This window comes from Epinephelus lanceolatus, chromosome 8 (assembly GCF_041903045.1).
Source record: "Epinephelus lanceolatus isolate andai-2023 chromosome 8, ASM4190304v1, whole genome shotgun sequence".
In the NCBI taxonomy this organism is placed as follows: Eukaryota; Metazoa; Chordata; class Actinopteri; order Perciformes; family Serranidae; genus Epinephelus; species Epinephelus lanceolatus.
Window position 1 is genome coordinate 4187570 of NC_135741.1, and position 27233 is coordinate 4214802.

Sequence of the window (27233 nt, forward strand, 5' to 3'; positions counted from 1 at the left end):
AAAATGTATAAAAGGTAAGTGAAAAATTTCAATGGCATGATATTAATAACAAGTTTTTTGAGGAATAGCTGGAATATGAAATGATAACAACTTTTCATTACGAAGATATCACAAGAAAACAACCTCACCGGGTCATTTTTGACCCACTTATGCATCTAAGGGTTAAACGTAACGATAAGAACATGAGACACAACATGTGGCTCCGTCTCAACACACACACACGCCTATCGTACACGCAGTGATCCCACATCATGATCCAGAGGCTCAGACGAGGTGTCTGGATACAGATCAGCGTTTTCGTCTTGACATTTGAATTGTCATTTTTCATGTGCGACTCCACCAGCATCAGTCTGCGGGCCGATGGGTCGATCTAAACCCCAGACTGCGTCCTGTTACGCTCCACAAACCAGCTTCAAGTGTCAGCTCTGCAAAAACCTGCATGGTTACCATGGAAATGAGGGCGTTTTATCTTTAAGCCGCCTAGGATCTTGTTTCTGTTTGACTGTAAAGTCTGAATGTAATCCATTGTTGTCTGGATTAGGACGCAGTCTGTCTGCTTTTCCTGTCTGTCCTTTCATTTGTTACTTCCTGCCTCATTGCTGTTTGTCTCCTTTTGTTTTATTTATGTTTGTTCTTTCAACTTAATATCTCCTAAATCTTTCCCCGACTCCACAGGTCTCATCCTATGGAGGTTATCTGAGGTATCGTCTCCACACTCAGACTATGAGAGGCGACGTGTTGTCTCTGCCTGCAGAAGCCTCCAGGCCTGACATCATTCTCAAGGTACACACACACACACACACACTCACCCACTCACAAATATCTCTGTAACCCAGTTTCATGTGCATGTACACACAAAGAAGAGTTTTATAAGAATGAATCCTTTACCTGCCAAAAGCCTGGAACAGAACATACACACACACACACACACACACACACACACACACTGTTACCTAACGGCACACACACCTTCGTCCTGCAGGGTAACCAGATGACCCTGGTGTTCATGGAGAGAGAGTACTCCTCACCTGAAGAGCCTCACCTGGGAATCGTCCACATGGTCGAGGTAAAGTCACTCGTACATGCCGTCATAGGGAGTTTGAGCTGCACGAGGTCGCAGGAGATTTATGTGAGAAGCTGAGTTTAACAGCACGATACACACAGACCGGCAGCAACATGTCGGATTTCCAAAATATTGTCATACTTTATAGTGTTGATCACCTGAGGCAAATCCTTTTTTTTCCTGAGATGTAAACAAGAGCTTCAGATTTATTAACTGTAAAGATTAAGCAGGTGTCTCTCAAAACTGACATATATATAAAATGTAAATCTGATGAAAAAAAGTAAAAAAAAAAAGACCTCTCAATGCTCTCAAACGCAACTTAAACTAAGAAAAAAAATTCCTCATTTTCTGATCCCCACTCCCCCGAAAATTTGTGTACAGTCCCTTACATAAACATATTAGTGCCATTGTCATTTTTACACTATTGCAGTAATTTATTGCCCAAAAAGAGCTCCACCTTGCTCCTCTGGTAGCCTCTCTTGTTATTGTTGATCTTTAAACTCCCTCTGCTCATATGGGACAAGAAAACAACAACAAAATAAACAACACAGAATTAGGAATTTTCAAATGACTAATATTGGTTGTATGTACATTTTTGTGCAAACTCAACATCATTTTCTAATCTAGGTTGAGCAGATTGAAGAAACATTTAAGACTGTGTACTTTATGTTTTGAAGGAGATGAATATTATGAGTATTATTATAATATGATAAGATGAGAGAAACAGATAAGTTTAACGATATTGCCTGATGTGTTTTATGTAGCGACTCCTAGTCTTGTTACAGACTGTTCTTTACTTATCAGAGGAGAGGGGTTGCTGCGTGATGTGTCCAAGGACCATCAGAAATTTGAAAATCCAACGATATTTTCTGTTTTTACAGTTTCTGGTTGTGATAAATGGTATAATTTTGGGGATTTTTAAAGTTAACATGCCTGCATGTTGTCTTTAAAAATTTGTGGTGAAATAAATACAAAATACAACCATTTAAATTTTTATGCCCCTTCCCTAAGCCAAAAAAAATAAATAAATTTAGTCCTTCCCCAGTGCTTAAAAAATTATTTGACATTCTTTCTGCCTTTTGACCATCCCCTTCCCCCTCATAAATAATGAACAGTCCCTTAACAACTGGGAAGCGAAAGAACAAGCAAGACCCGCTGCTAGTGTGAGTACGAAACACACAGGCTTGGTAACCTCAGCAGGAGAGAAAGATGATGTCACCTTTGTGCTGTAGTCTTTTTTAATTATGTATTTTCACGGTCTTATGCTTAAACACTTTTACAACAAACATAGACTTTCTTGACTTGTAAAATTGACCTGTGCCATGAATTACATGTGATTTTTATCAACTTAAAAGCTAAACAGGATCAAAAACGTATTTGTCTCTCGCCGCTGACTACTTGTTGTTTTTTTTTTTGTTTGTTTTTTTCATGGTGGTCCACCAGAGGGGGATGGACTTCACTTCTCTATTGTTGAATAAAGAAAAGTCCAAAGCCTAACCCTAACCTCACTTTTGTTCACCTCCCTCCCTCCTCTCTTTCCTCGCAGGGAAGTTTCCGTCACGCTCAGACGGGGAACTCTGTGTCTCGGGAGGAGCTCATGATGGTTCTGGTCGGTCTGGAGTCTCTGCAGATCCGAGCCCTGCACTCACAGTCGGCCCACTCAGTGTCCATACGTGGGGCTGTGCTGGAGGGCGCTGACAGCCTGCCCACCGGTCGCCATGCCAACAACGTAGAGATCTGCATGTGTCCTGCCAATTACCTGGGAGACTCGTGTCAGGTGAGGGACCACATCAAAGTGATCAATATTTGTTGTTTAATGATTAGTTTTATCCAAGAATTTTTTTAATTAAAATTCCAAACTAGTAATATAGAAACTATATAATACAGGCTTTTTTTGTTAATATATTCTGGCATTTAATAGACACATTCATATTAACAAAAATAATCTTCTCAGCCCTCACACTCTGTGTTTGATGTTTCTGTCCACAGAAATGTGCTCCAGGTTACTACAGAGACACGATCGGCCTGTTTCTGGGGAAGTGTGTCCCCTGTAACTGTAACGGACACTCTGACCTGTGTCTGGATGGATCTGGGATCTGTTTGGTGAGGATCTGTAACATTAATCATTCCTTATTGATAACTGTCTTTAGCGCAGTGTATAGATTAGTCATTGTTTTGTCTCTCTGTGCATCAGAACTGTCAGCACAACACAGCCGGGGACCACTGTGAGACTTGCCAGGGTGGTTTCCTTGGCAACAACAGTCTTGACGGACAGGCGGTGTCCTGCTCCAGTTGTCCCTGCCCGCTGAGGGTCCCATCCAACAAGTCAGTGCAGTTTACTCTCTGCTGTTACTTCTCTCTTTTTCCCTAGATCCTTTTTCTCATTTAATCTTAGATTATAATAACTCCTTGTCTCTGTCTCTCTGTGCAGCTTTGCAGAGGGTTGTGTGCAGAGAGGCGACAGGATGCAGTGTGTGTGTATGCCGGGGTACGCTGGACCACGCTGTGAAAGGTAAGCAAACCTCCACAGCACCAATCTTTAAATTAATTATAAAATATTGAGTTTGTCTTGTTTTTTTTGTTGTTGTTTTTTCCAAACAAGAACGACAGCTGTTACCTCTTTAACATTCTGGATCCTTAACTGATGAAGTAAAACCTGCTGCAGAAACATGTCTCATTACATGATGTGCGTCTTGACACAGGTGCGCCCCCGGTTTCTACGGCAACCCCATGGTGCTGGGTAGCAGGTGCCAGCCGTGCAATTGCAACGACAACACGGACCCCAACATGTTGTTCACCGACTGCCACCTGCTGACTGGCGAGTGTCTGAGCTGCATGCACAACACGGCCGGGCCTCACTGTGACATCTGTGCTCCCGGTTACTACGGAGACGCTATTAATGCCAAAAACTGCACCAGTGAGTTCAGCTTTGACCTCAGTTCAAACTAAGTTCATGAGATGCCTTCATGTGCTCATTTGATTTAATTAAGCTGCAGAATTTTGGAGTAAAAGCTTCACTGAAGTAAAGAAATCAGATATTGCGACACTTTGAGTAATGTAAGACAAGGACGATTAAAGTAAAAAGTTTTGTTTGCTCTGTTTAAACACAGAATGTAGCTGCTCTCCATGTGGCACCCAGTCATGTGACCCTCACACTGGACAATGTCGCTGCAAACCTGGAGTCACCGGACCTCGCTGTGATCGCTGTGAGGTGAGAGCTGCTCGAGTTTTTCTTTCCTAAATTTTACAGTCTCTGATTCACTCTGATTCCTGCACTTTTCCCTCCAAATTAAACTTTGTATCAGGAGCCAATCAGACGAACCAATCCAAGATGTTGCAGCTAGAAAGCAAGAATAACTTTTACAGCTTCACCTCATGCTTCATCCTGAATCCGTTTATCCTCTCAGAACGGCGCCTTTGGTTTCGAGTCGTGCTCCGGCTGCCGTCAGTGTGACTGCGACGCCTCTGCAGCTCTCGTCCAGCCGTGTGACCCTGAGAGCGGTCAGTGTGCCTGTCAGCCCGGAGTCAACGGGCCGAACTGCAAACAGTGCGCTCCTGGATACTGGGACTACGGACCTGACGGATGCAAGAGTGAGTGAATGCATGACACAATGCACAGCGAAGCAATTATGGACTTCTGTTTCTATCTGATGTTGATCAACTCTAGTTTTTGTACAGATTCTTTGCAGCCTAAACAACACATGCTCCTGGTTACAACTGCAGCTAATACAGTAGAGTGTGCCCAGTTTATATTAAAACACTAACAGCTCAGCAGAAAAGACGCTGGATTAGAGCTTAAAAAGTAGCAGTTATATTAGAGACAGCGGCGTTAGCAGCAGCCATATTAATTGTAGCTGTAGTAACTAGTAGCACCAATAATATCAGTCGTTGTAGCAGGAGGAGTAACAGCTGTAGCCTTCATTGTTGACTTGCAGTGGCTGCTTTTATCGAAAAAAAACTGTGCCTAAAAATGGTTCTAATAAAATCAAACCCACCTGTTGTGTTCGACGCCTTCCTCCCTCCAGAGTGCGACTGTAAAGGAGGTCGCTGTGACCCGCGCACAGGAGAGTGTCGCTGTCCTGACGGGATGACTGGAAAACAGTGCGACACCTGCTCCATTAAATACAACGTACCTGTGGAGCACCACCATGGCATGCACTGTGAACGTAAGTAAAACACACTATTTCATTTATAGGGTGACGACACCTGATAAATTTGTGTGCTGAATTTGTTTAAAGAGAAAAACAAGACATTTGTCTGAGAGTGTTATAACATTCTATATAAGTGGAATTGAGTGTGTTTGTTATGTGTGTGTTTTTCTTGCAGCGTGTGACAACTGCGTCATCGTCCTGTTGGAGGATCTGGAAAAAATGGACGACGACTTCCAATCTGTAGCCACTCAGCTGAGGAGTCTGAACGCCAGCTCCATGGCCTGGGCTCAGATGAACAGTCTCAACAAGTCTGTGGAGGACCTCGCTGTGAGTGTACACACACATATGAACAGCCTCACCAGGGATGTGGCTGAAGCAATAAGCTGTACTGTTGTCATATGTATACTCTTTACAATAAACTCATTTTCCCATGATTCCAGCGGGCCATCGAGAACTACAACAGAACGCTGGATGAGAGCAGGAGTCGGGCCGACATGCTGGATGCTGAGATCACAAATATCAATGATGACATTAATGAGCTGCAGAACAAGGTACAGTCACACACACACACACACACACACACACACACACACACACACTTGCTCTTTGCATTATCTTATTGTTGATTTTCTCAGTAATTATAACGATAATTATATTGTGACAAAATTCTCCTCAAGATACAGTCGTTCAAAATTCTAATCTTTACATGAAGCATGCGTTCACTAACATTTATGCAAGTATGAGATCATAATGAGGACTTTAGAAAGCACAATATAACTCATAATAACCTTTTTACTGCATTTTTAAACACATCTGTGTGTGTGCTAAAGAGAAGCTTAAATAATTACAGTTACCACTCTCCCTGTCGTTTATTCACCTGAATGTAATGCAGTCACATTTTCCAGTTTTCATTCTGCCACTATGAACATATTATAAATGTGTCTGTTTTCATGTAGAACTGAGAGTGTTGGATATTTGTGGTGTTTTCAGGCGGCAGTGATGGCCGACAGGGCCGACGACCTGCAGAACAGTACCACTAACGCGCACAAGAGGGCGCAAGACCTGCTGTCCTTCATCAACAACATAACCAAAGATTTAAACGGTAGGACAGAGGACAGTGAGTCCATCAAAAATCTGTCAAAACATGATTATACACTGTCAAACAAACTATTAATGTAAGTCAGACAGTGCATCAGCTGCTGCTTTAGCAGTAATATGACGTGCTGGGACAGAAACATTTTTTCCATATACACAGAAACTTTAAAAGAATATTTTGGTATGTAACTATGAGGTAAAATCATATTGACAGTACAAAACTTAAACATTTCGAGATTGAAGTCAGTGTTTTTAGAGCTACATTTTTATTTAGTTGTCATCAACAGCAATACAACGTATACGTCTCCTTTTTTCACAGCTGCATGTATCATTTATACACATTACATTCAGAAATTACCTAAAAAAAAATCAAAACTTGTTCTATCAATGCCAGACTTCAACTTATTCAGTTCAAGGTCATCCATCCAAGACCAAACTGAATAGGATCTTTCCCTCTGTCTCTGCTATCTGTGATAAATGCAATTTAGATGACGGGACTCTGGGTCACCTTTTCTGGTCCTGCCCTAAGCTTAGGAATTTTTAGGATGACATTTTTCATTTGTACAGTGATGTATATAGTAAACAGTTGATTCCTGACAGTCTTCTGATAATACTGGGCTGCTCCAACTTCTCTCTCACTCTTCCCTTATCACTTCAACAAGCCCTCATGTTTGGTATGGTTGTAGCAAAACGGGTTATTCTGAGAGAGTGGAAATCAGTTTCCCCTCCTTGTTTCAAAAAATGGTTGAATGACATGGTTTCTTGTATATATTTGGAAGAAATTCAATATACTCTGTCAGACACTCATCACAAATTCCTTGATGTTTGGGGTCCCTTTATTGAGTATATTCGAAGGGATAGGCAGCATCCTCAGAACTAACTATACTGGACTGTATCACTTTGTACTGTATTGACTGCACCATGCTTTGAACAGTCAAGCTACTAGTCTCTTTGACCTCACTTGGTCTTGGTTTTGTGGACTCTGTGTCAGACTGTATAATCCACTTCTGGACTCTTGAATCAGTGTGTAAACTGACATGCATATTTGTATTTTTGTATACATTTCTGTGGGCCGGCAGCTTGTTTTGTTTGTTTTGTTTATTATCGTCTGTGTGTTTTGTATGACCTAAAAAAGAAAACAGCGCAGATGTCCACTCCAGCGTCTTAATCCGCTGGTCAGAAAAGCTTAAAAACTTAATATATATATAAAAAATAGGGAATTAAAAATAATAGTATTAATATTGTCTACTACACATTATAATCACACAGATAAAGTCCAAGTGCAAAATTGACGCATAATTATAAAAGTAATTTTTGCTCAGTTTTGTCTCTTATAAAAATAACATAACATATATCTGATACAGATCAGTAAAGCAGCTTGCAAAATTTGAAAGTTTAGACTCAAGAGAGATTTTAGAAGCCAGTGGAGACGACTTAAAGGGATAGTGCACCCAAAAATGAAAATTCAGCCATTATCTACTCACCCATATGCCGAGGGAGGCTCAGGTGAAGTTTTAGAGTCCTCACATCACTTGCGGAGATCCAAGGGGAGAGGAGGTAGCAACACAACTCCACCTAATGGAGGCTGACGGCGCCCCAGATTCAAACGTCCAAAAACACATAAGTGAAACCACAAAATATCTCCATACTGCTCGTCCGTAGTGATCCAAGTGTCCTGAAGCCCCGACATAAAAAATCGTCTCTAAAACTTCACCTGAGCCTCCCTCGGCATATGGGTGAATAGATAATGGCTGAACTTTCATTTTTGGGTGCACTATCCCTTTAAATTTGGTTCAAAATCTTCTTGAAAAGGTCTCAAAAAGTGTTACATTTCAGTGTTTGATACCTGTAGACACTCTGTGCTAATATTTGCCCTAAGATGAACCAGTGAGAAGTTATTTAACAGCATCATAAACATTTTAAAACACAGTTTCCTTCAGATGAAACCGTCACCTTAAACCTCTTAGAGTTACTTTTGTAAGGACCATTGAAAAGAGGATTGTTTCCAGTCTCACCCCACAAACACTGCAGCTCAGTTTGAATGATTTATTTTTTTGTGATGCTTTCCACAGATCTCATGCTGATGGCGAACCGGTCGTTGCAGAACGACACTGAGGTCGTGCAAGATGACGAGGAGAGGGAGAGGATGATGAGGGAGGTGCAGGCCATGCTGAGGGAGATGAGGCTCAGGAGCTGGGTGGGGCAGAAGAAGATAGCTGACAGAGAGAAGACAGAGGCAAAGAAACGTAAGTTCACTCACCACAAACAAAAAGTTGCTGTGTGTTGTGTCGTGATTATCTTTATGACAGGGCCTTGAAAGTTGTACGTAGTGCTGGCCTCATTGGGTGGGGTTAGGTAAACTAACTAAACTGACCTGGTGCAAATTAACACAAGCTCAACGTTTTCACTACGATTCAAACCAAACGAATCAAAACCAGTTGTAGGTGTGATCACATCATTTGTCTCCTCCTTCTGTCCCCCGCTAGTGTTGGATCGAGTTAACAAGGAGTTGGCAGGTCGTCATGGAGAAAACAGCGACTTGTCCAAAGCCATCAGAGACCGCCTGTCCCGCTTCCACTCTGAAATGATGGATCTCCGAGACGCCCTGAACGAAGCGGTGAACAACACCGCCAGAGCCGCAGAGATCAACAACGTCAACGAGAAAACCCTGGAGGACAACCAGGTGAGAAATCATGACTAACAGTAAGGAAGGAGCAGAGGTCAGTGATCAAAGATGGTATTAACTCTGTCTCTGTCGAACACAGAGGAGGATCGAAGACCTGTTGGTGAAGCAGAAGGAAGTGAACGACCAGATAAACATGGCTGAAGACGATGTTGCGCAGGTCAACTATGTGCTGAACATGCTGCACGACTCCAAAGAGGTTAGATCACACACAAACGCACATTTCAACATGAGTCTGTGGGGAGGCTCTACAGCGCCCACCTGCACCACACCTGGTGTTCAGAAACTACAACTCAGTTCACAGATCGTTCTGTAATCTTGAAAATGTTTTAGTGATTTTGCCACAACTTTAAAGGGACAGTTCACCCCAAATCAAAAACAGATGTGTTTGCTCTGACCTGTAGTGCCATTTATAATCTAGATTGTTCTGGTGTTGGAGGATTCATCCATAGAAATGTCTGCCTTCTCTCGATAATAATGGAACTAGATGACACTCAGCTTGTGGTGCTCAAAGCGCCAAAAAAATACATATGAAAAACTCAACAGCGATGTCTCTTGACCCAGTTACTCAAGATAATCCACAGACCTTGTTGTGAGCAGTTTCATGTAGGAACTATTTTCTTTGTACCAAACAACACTCGCCCACCAGTGAGTGACATCTAGTTCCATTATATTGAGAGAAAGCAGACATCTCTGCGGCCGATATCGCCAACACAACTCACGCCAAAACAATCTAGATCAGTGGTTCCAAACTGGTCCAGCCACGAGGTCCAAATTTCTCCCTCATCATTAGTCACACAGTTTAATACATTCAGTGTCATACTTGCATTCGGTCATGTCGTTGTGCTAGTTTGCTGTCTCTGTCAAGTAGCTGTTTGTTATTTACTCAGTCTACAGCAGGAAACAGCACTTCAAAATAAAAGCTCTGTGCTGGAAATTTGCTGTACTTCGTGACACGTTTGTGAGTCACTTGCGTTCCAAGAATGGACCCACAACCCACTGGTCTAGACTGATAAATAGAACTAGTGGTAAGAGGAGAACTACGTATTTTTGATTTTGGAGTGAACTGTCCCTTTAAAGGTTTTTTAAAGGGATAGTGCACCCAAAAATAAAAATTCAGCCATTATCTACTCACCCATATGCCGAGGGAGGCTCAGGTGAAGTTTTAGAGTCCTCACATCACTTGTGGAAATCCAAGGGGAGAGGAGGTAGCAACACAACTCCACCTAATGGAGGCTGACGGCGCCCCAGATTCAAATGTCCAAAAACACATAATTGAAACCACAAAATATCTCCATACTGCTCGTCCGTAGTGATCCAAGTGTCCTGAAGCCCCGACATAAAAAGTTGTTTGGAAAAACGTCATTTGAACTCTGTTTTTAGCCTCATTGTAGCCTGTAGCTCTGACTACAGCAAGAGCACCTGAACACACATGAAGGCAGTGCCCATGTCTCACGGTCTCGCGCAAGCGTGCACATGTGAACGCGGTGCCCAGAGAGGCAGTTAGAGCTACAGACTACAATGAGGCTAAAAACAGATATTGTTTTTGGCATTTTGTTGTCATTGATGGTGCCAGTAGAGACACAGGGAGTGATGTGACAAAGGTTGCAGTCAAGGTTGTATCAAACTGGAAAATGTTAAGTTGTCCTGTATTTGTCTCTTTAACACTTCAAACGTCTTTCTCAGGACTATGAGCGTTTGGCTGCGCAGCTGGACGGCGCTCGGACACTGTTGGCAAAGAAAGTACAAAACTTGACTTTGGCTGACTCCAAAATCCCTCTGGTGGAGAAAGCAGAGCAACACGCTGAGTGGCTGAACGCCACAGCCATGAACCTGACCAGGTAAGAGACCAGATAGCTGCTCAGCTACATTGAGGTAGAGGAGGCAGAGAGACGACTCTGACTGCCTCGCTGCTGTGCTGACAAAACTCACCAGGTAGATAATATAAATTAGTAAAGAGAAGATGTTAATGAATCTTACATGTGTGTGTCTGCAGTTTGGTTGCAAATGCAAAGAAGGAGGGATTTGTGGATGTGACACAAGCCTACAACAAGATCATCAACAGCATCAAGGAGGCAGAGGAGGCTGCCAAGATGGCCGAAAAGGCTGCTAACGACACAACAGAGGTACAGGACACACATGCACATTTATTTTTCCACCTGTATGAGCACACATGCATGCTCAGATGAAAACTGCTTGCTTTGAATAGCTTGTAATATCGGGGGGTGTGTGTGTGTGTGTGTGTGTGTGTTTAGAACATAAAGGACCAGGATCTTGGTAAGATCGCTGACTCTCTGAGGAACCACAGCGTGGAGCTGAAGAAAGATGTCCAGGCGCTAAATGATGAACTCAACAACAGTAAACACTCATTAATATCTTCATTTAAGAGATTTGTTTTAAGGGATGTCATGAATCAAGTAAAAGTAGAGTCATGTAGACGTCAGTTTGGATGTTTTTGTAGTTTAAGTTTTTGTTTTTCTGGTGCACAGAGCTGAAGCCGCAGCTGGAAGATGCTAAGAGACGACTGGACGACGCCAAAACCAAACAGGCTGACGTGATGAAGGACCTGGAGATGGTTCAGAACAACCTCAACTTCACCACAAGTACGCACACTCAACACACTCACACTGAGTTCGTGGAAGTTTTTGTCTAAAGGAGATTAAAGTGAGTGCATTCAAACTCAAGAGGAGGAGGTAGTAGATATCAAAGTAGAAATGCAACCCCCACACACACACACACACACACCGCGTTCAGGGAGCTATGGTGAAAATGTGTATGGCCTTTGTGTAGACCTCTACAACCACATGTAGAAGTAGTGATATAAATCATCCAAGCACAGAAATCTCACATGATGTGGTCTTAATTTATTAATTTTCATCCCTCGTTCTCTGTCATGAACAGATGTGAGTCAGGAGATCGACGAGGCAAAGCGAGCAGCAGATCTGGCGAACACCACGGCCACAGAGGTCAACAGTGCCCTGCGTCCCATTAAAGAGAAGCTGGACCAATGGCAGCAGGCCTACGGAGACGCCAACGCCACCAACGATGACATCAACAATGCACTGATGGAGGCCAACAAGACCGGTAGGAGCTTATGAACATATCACCAAAGAAAAAAAAGACTTATTTCTGTAACTGATGGACTTCCACACTTTTTATTTCCTGTCAGTCTGTTGTTTTTTATCATTTTATCATATAAATCTTTAGCCATGATGCCTGCTGACAGTTCCCCTTAACATTCCCCTCACAGCTTTAAAGATACAAAACAGATTCAAACTGTTTAAGATAATCAAATAAGCATATTTTTTATCTGCATGTTCTAAAGCCTCATTAAAGCTTAAACATGTTTACATGAAGGGAAAAGGTCAACCTGAAGACTCAAACGTTTTTATGACTGTATACTTTTGTTTTATGTGCATCAATCATCGTTCAGTTATCTTACGTAATTAAAAAAAAAATCAACATTTATCCAACAGTTTTTCTGTCTAAGTTACTTGATCAAGCGCTTTAGCCTATTTTCACTTTAATTCATAGTGAAATAATTAATATCTGACTTAAAATGAATTGGCAGCTATTGTCAATTAAATCATTTGAGTCAGTTATCAAAATTTGCTGGTACCAGCTGCTTGAATGTAATTATTTTCAATTTTCTCTGTATTTATTTATCATTCTAAAATGAATGTTTTTAGGTTTTGGCCCATTGATCAGACAAAATAGGAATTTAGTTGGGATAATATCTTGGCTCCAGGAAATTTGGGATGGGCGGTTTTTATTTATTTATTTTTTATTTATTTATTTTTTTTGTTTAATTATTATCTGATTTATTAGTAATAAAAATAATAATTAGTTGCAGCCCCATGGGAAAAAATGAAGCTGTTCAAATTTTTGTACATTGACTAACGCCAGATATCAATAAGACGAATGAAATCTAACATAACAAACACTCCAAATAACAAACTGTTGAGCTCCTAGTGAACATAAAACTGGAATATGAATCACTGAATATAATTCTCTCTCTGTAGTGCACGCACTGGGTGAGACGATTCCTCTGCTCATGAAGAAGTTGGATAAACTGCAGAATCATTCGGCACAGATGCCAAACATCTCTGAGAACATCAGCCGCATCCGACAGCTCATACAGCAGGCTCGCAATGCTGCCAGCAAGGTACACACACACACACACACACACACACACACACACACAAAACCCTTTTCTCCTCAGCAGCGTCTAATAGGGCTGGACGATTATGGCAAAAATAATAATCACGATTATTTTGATTGATATTGAAATCACGATTAATAAACACGATTATTCATTGATTTCAAAACTCCACCAAAACTCAACTTTAATTATAACTTAGAAGAACAGTCAGAAATAAATTAGTAAGTAAGTAAACAAGTACAAAAAATAAGAATAATAATAATAATAATAGTAAATTAAAATAATAATAGCAATAAAAACAATAAATAAAAATAAATACTAGGGCTGACCCAAGTTCGATAGCACGGGATTCGATTGTGAAAAAAAAATCGAATATTCGGCCTTTTTTTTTTCTCCCGTTTTTTTGGGGGGGACCTTGAACGCAACACCATCTCCGACAAGGAAATAGAAAGCCTGATGTGCAATGAATGGAGACCTATTATCCTGCTTGAACACAGATAGCTAAATTCTTTCAACAATGTGACTCAAAATAATGATAAAATAGATTTTATTGATGTAAGATAATATGCTGATGGTGACATTTTCCACCGGTCTGCTGCGCTCTGAGTCTGGTGTCAGTGACACATGCTGCTCTGAGTCACGCATCTGTCTGCTTGCGCTGCAGTGCGCACCAAGGGTTTTAATTTTTAGTGTTAAATCAAAAGTTAAACACTACTTATCAGCAACCAGAAGTGCTTTTTCGTTTGTGAATATTTTTATCTTAATATTGGGTTGCAAGAAGCTACCTTTACGCCATAATTTGTAAGTTATTAACTTTTTTGGACTTTTTTTTCCCGCTCGTGTTGCCTTGGGGGGCAGACACGACAGCGTGACAATGACAGATGACTGAAGTTGTCCTACCTTTCTTCTCAACCAAAGGCTGCCTTTCTGCCATGTTCTCAATCGCTCGCTCCACATATTATTGATCCACACACGTCACACGCTTGCTGCTGCTGCACATAACACAGGTGCATTCACTTACATACACGCCGCGCTGTGCGGCGCATTAATCGTTTTTCTTTGATTATAATGTTTTTATGATCGTGAGAAGCTAAAATCAAAATCATGATTACAATTCGATTAACCGTCCAGCCCTAGCGTCTAATGCTTCTGTATCATCTGTTCCCCTCCTCTTCCCTCCGTCCAGGTGAGCGTGCCAGTGAAGTTTAACGGGGCGTCTGGTGTTCAGGTCCGTACACCACAAAACCTGGCCGACCTGGCTGCCTACACCTCCCTGAAGTTCTACATCACTCTGCCAGAGGCGGCACGAGCCAGGCGGCAGGACAACAGCGAACAACAGTTCGTCTTCTACCTCGGCAACAAGGATGTAAGCATCACCACGGCAACACAGATGCTCGTTTTGTGTTTTGTTTTGACTTTTTTTTGTGTGTGTGATTATAGGATTTATTATCAACTTAACTTCTTATTTATTTATTTATATTAATTTTGTTGACATTCTGAAATATGCACTTTGTGTTGTACACCTGTACAATGTAATACAACATTTAATAGTACATTTAATATGTTTATCATTTCATCATATCATCAGGTTGTAGTATGCGGTGGTGTTGTACTGGACTATATTATATAGAGAAGAGTTTTATACATCAGACACCAGGAGATGATGAGATCTTGTATCTCAACGAGACCTTCCTGTCTAAATAATGGATAGATAAACACTTCTCAATATAATGCAGTCCAGCACAACACAACTAGCATGGACAAGTTAACTAACTGAATATCACAAGCATCATAAAGGTAAACCTAAAGTCATAACAGCTGTGTTGGATTGTACTAGATTGACAGGTGTACCTAATAAAGTGACCACTGAGTGAATATATTACAGATTTTAAGTGATAGAGTGCATCTTGGAGTTGTTGTCCAGAGAGGAGATACTTGGCGAGGGCTCGATGAGAGACAGGTTACTGTACAGTAGTTCATTTCTGTTCTGTCTGGTCTTTGTAGTCCAGTAAGGAGTTCCTGGGCATGTCGCTGGTGGGGAAGAGACTGCGCTGGTTCTTTAACATTGGAGGAGAAACAGCTGAGGTGTTAATGGCTGAAGACGTAAAAGCTAATGGAAACTTCAACAGCATAGTGCTGGAAAGGTAACACACACAAACATTTATATGTTAACATGGTGACATGATTGTGTTGTTCTTGATTGTTCTTGTATTTTCGGATAATGAAATGATTTTTTTTCAAATGGCTTGAACAAGTATTATCATTGAAATATACAAAGAAATGTAATAAATTTACATTTTATTATGGATACTGTAAGCAGGTTTCAGTTCAGTCACTCAGCAATGGTGGCAGGATGGCGTTAATATGGAGACATGGTGACCACCCTTTGGTCTCTCTCCACGTTGCCCCGGTGAGATAGTGATTTCTTTTGAGCCGCAAAACCCCTTTAGCATTGTAACTATGTTAGCACCACTAGCTGCACTGACACTGCAAACATTGCAGAGTAAACAGAAGTTAACAATGTTAAAGGTGGTGTGTGTCTCCAAATTGAAAGGCTTACTCACTGGGACAAACTAGAGAGAGACCAGAAGGCGGCCACCATTTTTTTCATAATGATGGGTCGGGACAGCGTTACCGACCGTAATTGCTGAATGAGCATCAGTGCAAGCTAGCTCCCACCAGACCAGGTTGGTGTGCACAGCAATGAACTAAGGAGTGAAAAAATTAACATATAGATCAACATGTGTAACAAATCAAAAATATTTTGGTGATCCAGAAATAAAATCTGCGGAGTTCTGCTCTTGTTTTTTTGTTTTGTTTTTTGGCTCGTAATGTGAAAAACAATTTTGATTTATGATAGCAGTTGTTTTTGAGCAATAACAACCCCACACGCGCAGATTCAGTGTGTGCCTGCCCATCACTGTGCAGGTTAAGATACTGACTCCTTTCAAAAAACATCAGCTGTCACTATCAGCCATCAAACCCTTCTGTGGTCATGTTTAAACGTCTGTCCAATAGCTTTTATCACTGCTGTCATGCGCTTGTTCCCACATATCTTACTTTATGTATATCTGTTTGTCCATCCGTCTGAATGCAGGATCCTGCAGTACGGTCAGATGTCCATGTCGTCAGAAGCCACTGAGGGGGACCAAACGGTCACCAAAGCCTACACGGAGGCTGGAGGAGATCAGGGGCTGCTCAACCTCTTGTCCGACGACACTGTCTTCTATGTGGGAGGATACCCGAGTACTTTCAAAGTGAGTACATGATGTGCTGTTTGCTTGTGCTGTGGGGTCGGGCTCAGTCAGGGAGGGATATACACATGCATAATGTATCTAGTCCCTAAGTTCTTTCTTTATCCTCTCTTTTTTTTTTTCTTTTAGCCCCCCTCCGTGCTCGCCCTGGCTAACTTTAAGGGCTGTATCGAGCTTGATACGCTCAACGAGGAAGTGCTCAGTCTGTATAACTTTGAGAACATCTTTGCCCTCAACACTACACAGGAGAAACCTTGTGGCAGGTCAGTGTACACGTTCTCATTTAATTTATTCATTTAAATCTTTGTTGGATTAAAAAAAAAACATAACGTCCAGTCTGTTGATAAGACAGTGATTGTCTTTTCTTTCCTTTTGACTAAACCCACTCTCATATTTTCCATTTGTCTTCCTCTGATGATTCCAGGTCCAAGCCAGTGCTGACTCAGGCCTGGGTCAATGACGCGGCGTATTTTGACGGTACTGGTTTTGCAGAGATCACCTTTACTGGTGAATCGGCTCGCATGCAGCGCTTCGACCAGGAAGTCAAACTGCTTTCACACAACGGAATACTGCTCCTGCTACATAAGGAGGTACTCATTCATGAATTCAGTCATTCATCATTCATTCATGCACTCATTCGTTCTGTTATTTAATTTTTACAAAACTCTACTCTCTAAAAAATGAGTATTTTTTTCCAGCATTTATTCATTTGTTTGTTCCAGAATCAAGTTTTTACATTTACATAGATCACATCTATGTTTTTAAAAAATTAATTTATTCGTGAACAAGAATACTAAGCATGTTTGTGATAGTTTAGGAACCAGGTCGTCATTACATAATTTCTCCACCAGAGAGCACTAACAGGTGTATTTGTTCTCTTTAGTGTCCCGCTCAGTGCACGTCTTGGTCACAGTTCTTTAGAAAAAAAAAAAAAAAAATCTGATAGTTATCAGCCAAAAGATTAAAAAAAAAAAAGTTTAAATAAGGATCCTTAAATTTGTTTTGCTGTCTTAAATATCAGCATCAGCTTCAAACGTCAAGCATTGGTCAAGTTACAGTTATTACTGTTTGACTGTTTGATTTAAAGACTGTCAACAAAGCTAGAAGTGCTCTCTCAGTGTTATCTGTGTCTCTCTCCTCCAACAGAGCCAGTTCCTGTGTATGGCGGTGCTCCAGGGCAGACTGAAGGTTTTCTATGACTTCAGTAATGCCATGGTGGAGCTTGAGCCCAAAGACCCTTCATCTGAATTCCTGAAGATCAGCGGCGCCGACCCCAAAGCTGTGAGTCTGCCGTGTCTGTCTTTGTCTTTCCCATGTGTATTATACAGTGTGACTACTTTATGTATTTATAGATATCCCTGTCAAACCAACAGGAATCGTATGCAGGCTAAATGGTTGACAAACAGGGAGAGAATAATGAGTTCTTGTCAAAAATGGAAGCTGTTTATTCACAGCATGTGTGTCGTGTTGTTTTAACTGTGCAGCTGGAGATCATCATCCTGCGTTCCATGAACCGTGTCGTGGTGAGGAACAACCGCAATAACCTCTACATCCACCAGTTCACAGAGGGCATCCCCTCGTTCAGTGGCAGCTACTACCTGGGGGGAGTACCGGAGCACAAGATGCCTGCGAAGTGAGTACGCATATTATTGGATGGATAGCCATTGAATTTTGGGCAAATATTCATGAATTTAATTTGGCAAAAACCTGCAGATCTAATGACGTCTCCGTCAGCAACAGCTGTAATTTGTGTTGATTTCTAATGATCAATGTTCGTCAATTTTATTTTTATTATTTATATATACACCAATCAGCCACAACATTAAAACCACTGACAGGTGATGTGAATACCATTGACCATCTCGTCACAATGCAATGGTCTGCTGGGAATCCTTGGGTCCTGACATTCATGTGGATGCCACCTGACTCACTTCACTCACCCAAATATCATTTCAGACCAAGTGCACCCCCTCATGGCGACAGCACTCTCCAATAGAGGTGGCCCCCCAGCGGGACAATGCACCATGCCACTCCACAAAAACTGCTCAGGAATGGGCCAAGGAATGTGACGCAAAGCTCAAGGCAAAAGATTCTAAAGATCTCAATCTGATCCAGCATCCATGAGACGTGTTGGTACCACACCTCACAACCCACAGGAATCAAAGTATCTGCCGACAGAACCCTGGTGCCAGACACCACAAGACACCCCCCAGAGCTTCCTGTGTTCATGCCTTGACATGTCAGAGCCAAGTCCGATCCCAGGAGGCCCCATTGTGGATTGGGGTGCCTCTGGAGTACCCACACATCCCATAGATGTTTGATCAGATTGGGGAATTTAGAGGATGAGTCAACAACCTTGAGTGCTTTGTCATGTTCCTCTGGCCATTCTTGAGCAGTTTCTGAGGTCTGGCATGGTGCATTGTCCTGCTGGGGGGCCACTGCCATCCGGGAGTGCTGTCACCATGAGGGAGTATACTTGGTTTTAAGCTGTGTTTTGGTGGCTGGTGCCCATCAAGTGGCATCCACATGAATGCCAGGACCCAGAAGCCCCTTGAGGCACATTTGCAACTACAGTCATCAGGTGGACACAAACATGACTCCATATGAATGATATTTCTCAGGTGCAAAGTTTTCAGCTTGTGGAGGAGATCTTCTGCCTCTAATTCTGCCAAAGAAGTAGAGCTTTAAATTAAAAAAAAGAACTTTACTTTGTTAAAGAGCTCTCTGTCTTTCGGGTTGTTTCATTCTGTCTCTGTCTCTTTTTTTAGGTTGAAGCCTCTGTTCCCGAAGCAGGGCTCTCTAAAGGGCTGTTTCAGGAACGTGAAGGCCCAGGACTCTCACATCGACCTGAAGAGGATGACCAGTTCTGGAGTCAGTTTTGGCTGTGACAGTGATCTCCTGGTAAGAAAACACCGGTCACCATTCAGTTTGTGTAAAGGGGATTAAGAGTAGTTTTTTATACCTGTGCATCAGCGATAGCCATGGCTGGAGGCATTATGTTTTTAGATTGTTCATCCTTGAAATTGTCCGTCCATATGTCCATCCTATTCTAGTGAAAGTGAAAATCTCAAGAACACCTAGAGGGAATTTTTTCAAATTGGCACAAGCGTTCACTTTGACAAAAGAATGAACTGATAAGAATTGGATGGTCAAATGTCAAGGTCACTGTGATCTAACGTCCAGCTCATTCTTGTGAATACAACATCTCAGGAAAGCCATGAATGAAATTCCTCAAATTTGGCACAGATTTCCACTTGGACTCAACAATAAACTGATCGGACTTTGGTGGTCAAGGTCATGTGGACCTAGATAAAAGTGTTTTTGTCCATAACTCAAAAATTCTTATAAGATTAAAGTTCACACAAATGTCTTATAGGGTAAAATGATGAAGTGATGACATTTTAGATCCAAAAAGTCAAAGGTCAGTTTCACTGTGAATTCATAATGTTATGCAAAAACACTTTTCTGGCCATTACTCAACGTCATATCTCAGGAGCAGAAGGGCAGACATGTGGTCAGATGCTAAATTGGTGACTCTAATCCTGAAACTGTGCTGATTGTATAGATCTTCTGTGCTGCCTGGGGCAATATATGTGTGAAGCATCCATGTTTTCACAGACATGGATGTAAACTCTTAAAATTTTAAGAACATTAGACATTTTCTAATTCAGTTCTGACAAGTGATTGTGTAGTGTAGAAAACTATATCATCTGCGTAGAAATGAATCTCTTCTCCATTGTTTAACAACTGAAAACAGAACAGGTTTTGATATTCAGTTATATCCCTGATGTGTAGAAACAAAAACATATACACTCAGTATAACAGTGTGTCTTGACCTGTTGTATGTGTTCATGCAGGTGGCTCGTGAGGCTCATTTCTCTGGTCAGAGCTACCTGGACTTGGCTCCAACCAACATTCCCAGCCTCAGAAACAACTTCTACGCCAGCTTCAGCTTCAGAACCAACCAGAAGGAGGGTCTTATGTTCTACCACCACGATCAGGTCGGATGAGCCTCCGATCTATTCCTGTATCTTTCTCCTATGTTGTGTGTTTAGACTGATAAAAGCTGTCTCCCTCACTCAGTAAGCTTAAAAGTATCTTCCATGGTGTTTTCTGGTTGTTGGACTTTTATGTGTGTTAACCTGTGGCTGTTTTGTGTGTACAGGATGGAGTGTGTCAGGTGTTTTTGAATGAGGGCCACGTCGTGGTGAGAGCTGCAAACAGTGAGATTAAGACACTGAAGACGTACAACGATGACAACAGCCATTACATCGCTTTTTACAACAACATCAACGGGTAGGATGACTCCGCTGTTCTTTAAAACAGCTTCCAAATATCAACATGATGCCATCACACTTTGGTACAAATGTAGTTGTAGAGAACTTTCATGTGTTGTTCAAACTGACTGTGTGATCACTCGCCCTGCAGGATGCGTCTGTACATGGACGACGTGCTGGAGAAAGCAAAGGAGGGCATCCGAGTGGACAGCAGGGGGCGTGGTGTGACAAGCACACAGGGAAGCACCTTCCTGGGAGGAACGCCCAACCAAGGCCTCACCAACCTCACCGGATGTATCAGCAATGTTTTCATCAAGAGGTGAGAGGAGCAAGCAGGAAGAGCACACATAGCTCAGTCGAAAACTTTGAGTTATTCCTAGATTTAAACTGTTGATGGAAACTTGATGTGTTGAGCGTTAGATGGGCAGGCACTTTGGCATAGTTTGAGCAGTGACGTGGGCGCTGTGCTGAATTACTGTGGTGAAGAGAGAGCTGAGCCAGAAGGCAAAGCTTTCGATTTACTGGTCCATCTACGTCCCAACCCTCACCTATGGTCATGAGCTTTGGGGAGTGACCGAAAGAATGAAGTCGCAGATACAAGCAGCCAAAATGAGTTTCCTGGGGAGGGTGGCTGGGCTCAGCCTTAGAGATAGGATGAGAAGCTCCAAGTAGAGCCACTGCTCCTTCATAACGCGAGGGCCAGCTGAGGTGGTTTGGGCATCTGATCAGGATGCCAACTTGGCGCCTCCTGTTAGAGGTTTTCTACGCTCATGCCATTGGTAGGAGGCCCCTGGGCAGACCCAGAACACGCTGAAGGGAATATAGATCTCATCTGGTCTGGGAACGCCTCAGGGTCCCCCAGGAGGAGCTGGAAAGTGTTGCTGGGGAGAGGGACATCTGGAGTAATTTGCTCAGCCTGCTGCCCCCGTGATTGGCCTTGGATTAGCGGATATGTATGGATGGATGATAGAAACCTCCATATATGAGGTATATATGTGTGTTAATGAAAACAAAAAAAAAAAAAAAAGTGTTTAATTTCTCAGCAAGTCTTCTCAACAGAAAAAACCCAACAATGAATTTATCCTCTCACTTAAAGTTTGTGAACAACAGAACGTAACCACATTCAGAAAAGCTAAAACTATTATAAATGTCTACAACAGGCAAGAAGAGATACTCACGGCCTTTGCAAATGAAATTCATGACTTTTAAGTATCTTTTTCAAGGCATCTGGTAATTTTGTCTGACGATCGAAGCAGGAGACACATTAATACAGAAGGAGTTCTGAAAAAAGACCTGATGTATTTATATGTAACCTGCTGCTGGTTATAGTTTATGTTTGAAATGTTTGTGTGTTTGGCTCTTGTCTTCAGGACAACGAGTCCTCAGATGGTTTTGAACCTGCTGAAAGCTAAAGAAAACGTCAACGTTCCTCTGGACTGTCCCGCTGCCAAAAAACCTCAGCAGATCGTCACTGCCCAGCCCAAACACAGCAACAAACCCAAGGTACGCGCACACACACACACGCACACAAAGCAAGTTCTGCTTTTCCCACAAATAAAAGACGAACTAGACAAAGTGTGTGCAGACATGAACAGCAGACAGAAGTGAACCTCTGTACCCAGTGATAAACTCATATTAAATGTACTCTGTCTCTCTCAGGGAAAGCACAAGAAGCCGTCGGGGTCTCGCAGCCGTAACACCAGGGAGTCGTGTCAGGGGGAGCAGTCAGACCAGGAGATCGGAGCGACACACTTCAGCGGCTCCACACACAGCTACCAGAGATACGACTCTCTGGCCAGCTCTCTCAGCTCGATGTGAGTGTCAACACAAACTGGATTATGTGCATTTGCTTTCTTTTCAAAAGTGCTGGGTTTTTTGTAGTCATAAGATCATTGGTGTCATCGAGAATAATATCTCATAAGGATGTTTTATTTAGCTACGCTGTCTCTGAATGACGGTCCACCACTGCAGTCCAGACTGAAGTTGTTTTTAAGCTCTATTAACCCACTGAACACTAAACTAAAGACAAAGTAAGCGACTAGCTGGTGAAAAACAACTGAAACATTTAGCAGCTAAAAAGCCACATACTTTTCCCTGGTTGTGGTGGAGCCCAAACCTGAGCTAAATGGAGTGAGTATTGGACTTGCATTCATCAAGTAAATACAGGGATGTTTTTCAACACACAACCAGGAATGTTTTTCAGCTTGTTGTGGCCAAAAAAGGTAAATTCATTTATCTTTAAAAATGTCATAAGATGTTGGGGAATGTCTGTAAGTTAATATTTAATCACCCCTCTCTCTCGCTGTGTCTGCAGGCCTCACATCTCCATGGCGGTGAGGATCAACTCCTCTGATGGTATTGTGCTGTACGCAGCTGGCGGGCAGCGCGGCGCAGCAGTGATGTCACTCAGCGTGTTGGACGGCCACTTGCTGCTCCTGTTGGACGGAGGGAAGAGGAAGGTCAGCCTGCGCAGCCGCAAGAAGTACAACGATGACCATTGGCACACGGTGAGTTCGCACGCCAGGGTCACATGACTGGTCCTATCCAGGAAGTGAATTTATCTGTGTGACATTGTTTCATCTCATAATTAGTATTTTCTATCACCCAGACATGTCACACAGTGTCGTGTGTCTGAGTCACCTCAGTATCTCACCTGCTCTGCCTCTGTCTTGTGTCACCTCAGGTGTTTATAAAGCGTGAAGGAGAGAAGATCAGTCTGATCGTGGACGGCATCAGCGCTCAGTCGAAGAAAATCCCCGGAGGAGACAGGACTCGTCTCACGGGGCCATTATACATCGGAGGAGTCCCGCCCCTACTGACGGTAAAACATTCAAACTATATAACACACATGAGAGCTACCTGACCAGGTGTGATAACAGGTATACTAGAGATAAATAATAGGCTTTTTCTACCTTTGTTAGACTGTAATTTATAGAGCTACAGCTCAATAACTAAACCTGACACCATCATCGGTCCAGTTACTAAGAAAATGAATTATATGTTGGTTAATATGGTTGGGCCGGTGAGCAAGTTTTCATATTGGTTTGATATTGAGCCAAACACCAGACTGGACCAGTATACCAAATCTTACCAGGTGTCACGCTTGACTCAGCAGACAGTCCTGACTGGAACTGACACACATTTTATGTTCTGATATTTACTGGACATGACAGTATCACCAACAGCAAGTAGCCTCGCTCACCAGAAACTTTCAGCACCCTGGCGCTCTCTCTCCAGCAGGACTTTACCCTATTTAGGTGTCTGTTGTAAAATTAGAAGGTGTCCTGTTGATTATTCCTCATTTCAACTTCATGAATCAGTCGAACTTCGTCCATTGTGGCGCTTTCAAAGCAAGTGACAGATGTGAGTAGAAACAGGACGTCCAACAAAAGTTCAGCTCACAACAAAAGGGACATTATTTAGGACATCTCTTATGTCGGCTTAAAATTGAAATGTTGTCATATTGGTGCAGTTTTGGTTCTATTGCCATGTCTCCTCTTGTCCCCCCAAAACACATGGATTTTTAGTTGTTTTGTTTTGGTGATAACTCTCACTCATGTGCCGTTTGCTCACTGCATCGCCTCCAATACCTACATTTGGTCTGAATATAAAGAAATATGGTTAGAGCCTATCTATGTGGAGGAAGGGTCATACATTTTCCCCCAGTCACTCATGGAAAAATATCTGTTGCTCTGAAGAGGGACAAGATAAAAAATGTTAAGTAAAATGTAAATAAGAAGTACATAAACCTAAAACAAGAATATAAAATAGAACAGAAACTAAAGAAGCGACATCAAAGACAAAATTACAAGACCAAAGTGACAGTGGTGTGATCTTACTATATAATAAAAACTCTGTGTGTGTCTGTGTGTCTGTTCCACGTTTTTGTCCTCACTGACTTGGTCAATCCATGTGAAATTTGGCACAGTGGTAGAGGGTCATGGGAGGATGCCAATGAAGCAATATTACATCAATTGGCCAAAGGGGGGCGCTATAGCAACCGATTGAAATTGCAAACTTTGAATGGGCATATCTCATGCCCCGTATGTCGTAGAGACATGAAACTTTGCACAGAGATGCCTCTCCTCATGAGGAACACATTTGCCTCAAGAACCCATAACTTCCACTTATATAGATTTTCCACCATTTTGAATTTTTTGAAAAACACTTCAAATGGATCTCTTCCTAGGAAGTTTGAGCGATCTGCATGAAACTGGGTGAACATAATCTAGGGACCAATATCTAAAGTTCCCTCTTGGCAAAAGTTGGAAAACTTACTAAAACTGAGCTTCTATAAGGCAATGAATATTGCGGAGGGCGTGGCTCATCACATAAAGGTGTATAACATCTCAAGGGTTTCACCCATCACCACGCAACTTTGTAGGCATATGACCACACATAATCTGAGGGGACCCCTCCATTATTGACCCCATCAAACAAAATGGGGGCGCTAGAGAGCTCATTTCTTATCTAGGCCTAACCGCCATATGGATTTTTACTAAACTTGGTAGATATGTAGAACAGGACGCCTCAAGGTGACTGGAGAAATTTAACTCTAATTGGCAACTGGGTGGCGCTATAACAACAGAAAAATGCTTCAAAATGGCTAAAATGCGACCGATCGCTGTGGCTCCCCCTGTGGACCAATGTTGGTGTTGTTTCTAATGTTTGGTATGACTAAGTCATGGTATGGTATGCTGTACATAATCATGGAAACTGTCAGTGTGTCATTCTGTCAGTCAGTCATTCTGTCTGTCCCACGTTTTTCTACTCACTGACGTGGTCAATCTATGTGAAACTGCACATAGGCATTGAGGACTGGCATAGGTAGAAGGTGACAAAGCTACCAATGGCTATGGACTAGTTATTATCTGAATGTGAAAATCTGTGAACTCACACATTGACTCAAACACAGAAATCACACATCTATTCTGTTGTAATGACTTCCTGTCTGTGTTGTTTTGTTCTAAACTTCAGGCTCCAGGCTCTGGTGGTTTCGTTGGTTGTGTCAGGGACCTGAGGCTGAACGAAGCCCCCGCAGGAAGCCCCACTCACAGCCAGGGGACGGTGCCCTGTTTCCAGGACCCTCTACAGCCTGGAGCATATTTCTCTGGCCAGGGAGGACACATCGCAATCGGTACTTATCATCATCGCTCTCCTGTCATGGTGTCTCCTCTTGTTTGAGTCCTGTCGTGTGCTGACTGAGAGCTGTCTCTCTGCCTACAGATGAGTCTTTAGTTCTGGGTCGGGATCTGGAGATCCAGTTGGAGGTTCGGCCTGTGTCAGACTCTGGGCTGCTATTGCATGCTGGGATGTCACCTGACCAATACCTGAGTTTGGTCCTCAGCCAGGGACAGGTGAGAGGAAGCCAAAGAGAGTTGTTTTTTTTTTGATTGAAAAATAAAGCATGATAATTGAACTAAAATAAAAACCTGACCATGGGGATTCGGTGTGTGTAGGTGACAGTTTCATTAAACAGCGGTAAAGGTGAATTCTCTACCTCCTTCACTCCTGAAGAACCTCTATGTAATGGACGCTGGCACACCATCACAGGTGAGTTCAAGACAACAGATCATTATTCGTCACTGTGTTGTTGCCCTGTTGTAACACTAAGATAATTATGTCATTGTGTCTCCAGTGGTAAAGAAGAACAACGTCCTGCAGCTCCATGTTGATGCAGCCAGTGAGCACAGTGTCGGCCCAAGACAGAGCCGCTCTGCAGGGGCCAAAGAGACCGTTTACCTTGGAGGGGTTCCCAGTGAGTACTTCTTCTTCTTTCATGCCAAAATCATGTCCCATGTGTTTACTTCTCATGTTGAGTATAAAGGTAGTTTTTAATGAGGTCACGATATTAACGATCAAGGTCAGGTCCACCTACACTCACCGGCCACTTTATTAGTGAGCCAAAATGCCTTGTTGATGCCAGAGGTCAGAGGAGAATGGCCAGACTGGTTCAAGATGATAGAAAGGCAACAGGAAGTCAAATAAGTGCTGGTTCCAACCAAGGTGTGCAGAAGAGCATCTCTGAAGCAACAACACCTTGTCCAACCTTGAAGCAGATGGGCTACAGCAGCAGCAGAAGACCACACCAGGTGCCACTCCTGTCAGCTAACAACAGGAAACTGAGGCTACAATTCACCAAAACTGGACAATAGAAGATTGGAAAAACCACATTCAGATGGAAGCATGGATCCATCCTGCCTTGTATCAACGCTTCAGGCTGCTGCTGGTGGTGTAATGGTGTGGGGGAGATTTTCTTAGTACCAACTGAGCATGGTTTAAACACCACAGCCTACCTGAGTATTGTTGCTGAGCGTGTCCATCCCTTTATGACCACAGTGTACCCATCTTTTGATGGCTACTTCCAGCAGGATAACGCACCATGTCACAAAGCTCACACCATCTCAAACATGACAATGAGTTCACTGTACTCCAATGGCCTCCACAGTCACCAGATCTCAGTCCAATAGAGCACCTTTGGGATGTGCTGGAACGGGAGATTCTCATCATGGATGTGCAGCCGACAAATCTGCAGCAACTGTGTGAAT

At 42.5% G+C, this 27233-nt stretch overlaps 1 protein-coding gene across 2 annotated transcripts in view; it reads left to right on the plus strand.

Moving 5' to 3' along the window:
* Nucleotides 1–27233, plus strand: part of lama5 (laminin, alpha 5) — a 140927-nt gene that overhangs the window by 111289 nt on the left and 2405 nt on the right. For both annotated transcript variants that reach the window (XM_033629088.2, XM_033629089.2), the window contains exons 39-79: nt 676–783; nt 983–1066; nt 2610–2840; nt 3053–3166; nt 3258–3388; nt 3495–3575; nt 3766–3980; nt 4174–4274; nt 4471–4654; nt 5089–5229; nt 5390–5541; nt 5655–5765; nt 6205–6316; nt 8382–8555; nt 8796–8992; nt 9075–9191; nt 10679–10833; nt 10989–11118; nt 11248–11350; nt 11482–11595; nt 11894–12076; nt 13015–13157; nt 14341–14520; nt 15159–15298; nt 16252–16411; nt 16538–16671; nt 16833–16998; nt 17555–17689; nt 17893–18041; nt 19177–19309; nt 20266–20409; nt 20574–20704; nt 20837–21004; nt 22056–22188; nt 22345–22499; nt 23000–23192; nt 23369–23506; nt 25663–25822; nt 25912–26042; nt 26145–26238; nt 26324–26443. In XM_033629088.2, the coding sequence (XP_033484979.2) occupies nt 676–783; nt 983–1066; nt 2610–2840; nt 3053–3166; nt 3258–3388; nt 3495–3575; nt 3766–3980; nt 4174–4274; nt 4471–4654; nt 5089–5229; nt 5390–5541; nt 5655–5765; nt 6205–6316; nt 8382–8555; nt 8796–8992; nt 9075–9191; nt 10679–10833; nt 10989–11118; nt 11248–11350; nt 11482–11595; nt 11894–12076; nt 13015–13157; nt 14341–14520; nt 15159–15298; nt 16252–16411; nt 16538–16671; nt 16833–16998; nt 17555–17689; nt 17893–18041; nt 19177–19309; nt 20266–20409; nt 20574–20704; nt 20837–21004; nt 22056–22188; nt 22345–22499; nt 23000–23192; nt 23369–23506; nt 25663–25822; nt 25912–26042; nt 26145–26238; nt 26324–26443 (5845 nt within the window). The remainder of the gene's footprint in view (nt 1–675; nt 784–982; nt 1067–2609; nt 2841–3052; nt 3167–3257; nt 3389–3494; nt 3576–3765; nt 3981–4173; nt 4275–4470; nt 4655–5088; nt 5230–5389; nt 5542–5654; nt 5766–6204; nt 6317–8381; nt 8556–8795; nt 8993–9074; nt 9192–10678; nt 10834–10988; nt 11119–11247; nt 11351–11481; nt 11596–11893; nt 12077–13014; nt 13158–14340; nt 14521–15158; nt 15299–16251; nt 16412–16537; nt 16672–16832; nt 16999–17554; nt 17690–17892; nt 18042–19176; nt 19310–20265; nt 20410–20573; nt 20705–20836; nt 21005–22055; nt 22189–22344; nt 22500–22999; nt 23193–23368; nt 23507–25662; nt 25823–25911; nt 26043–26144; nt 26239–26323; nt 26444–27233) is intronic.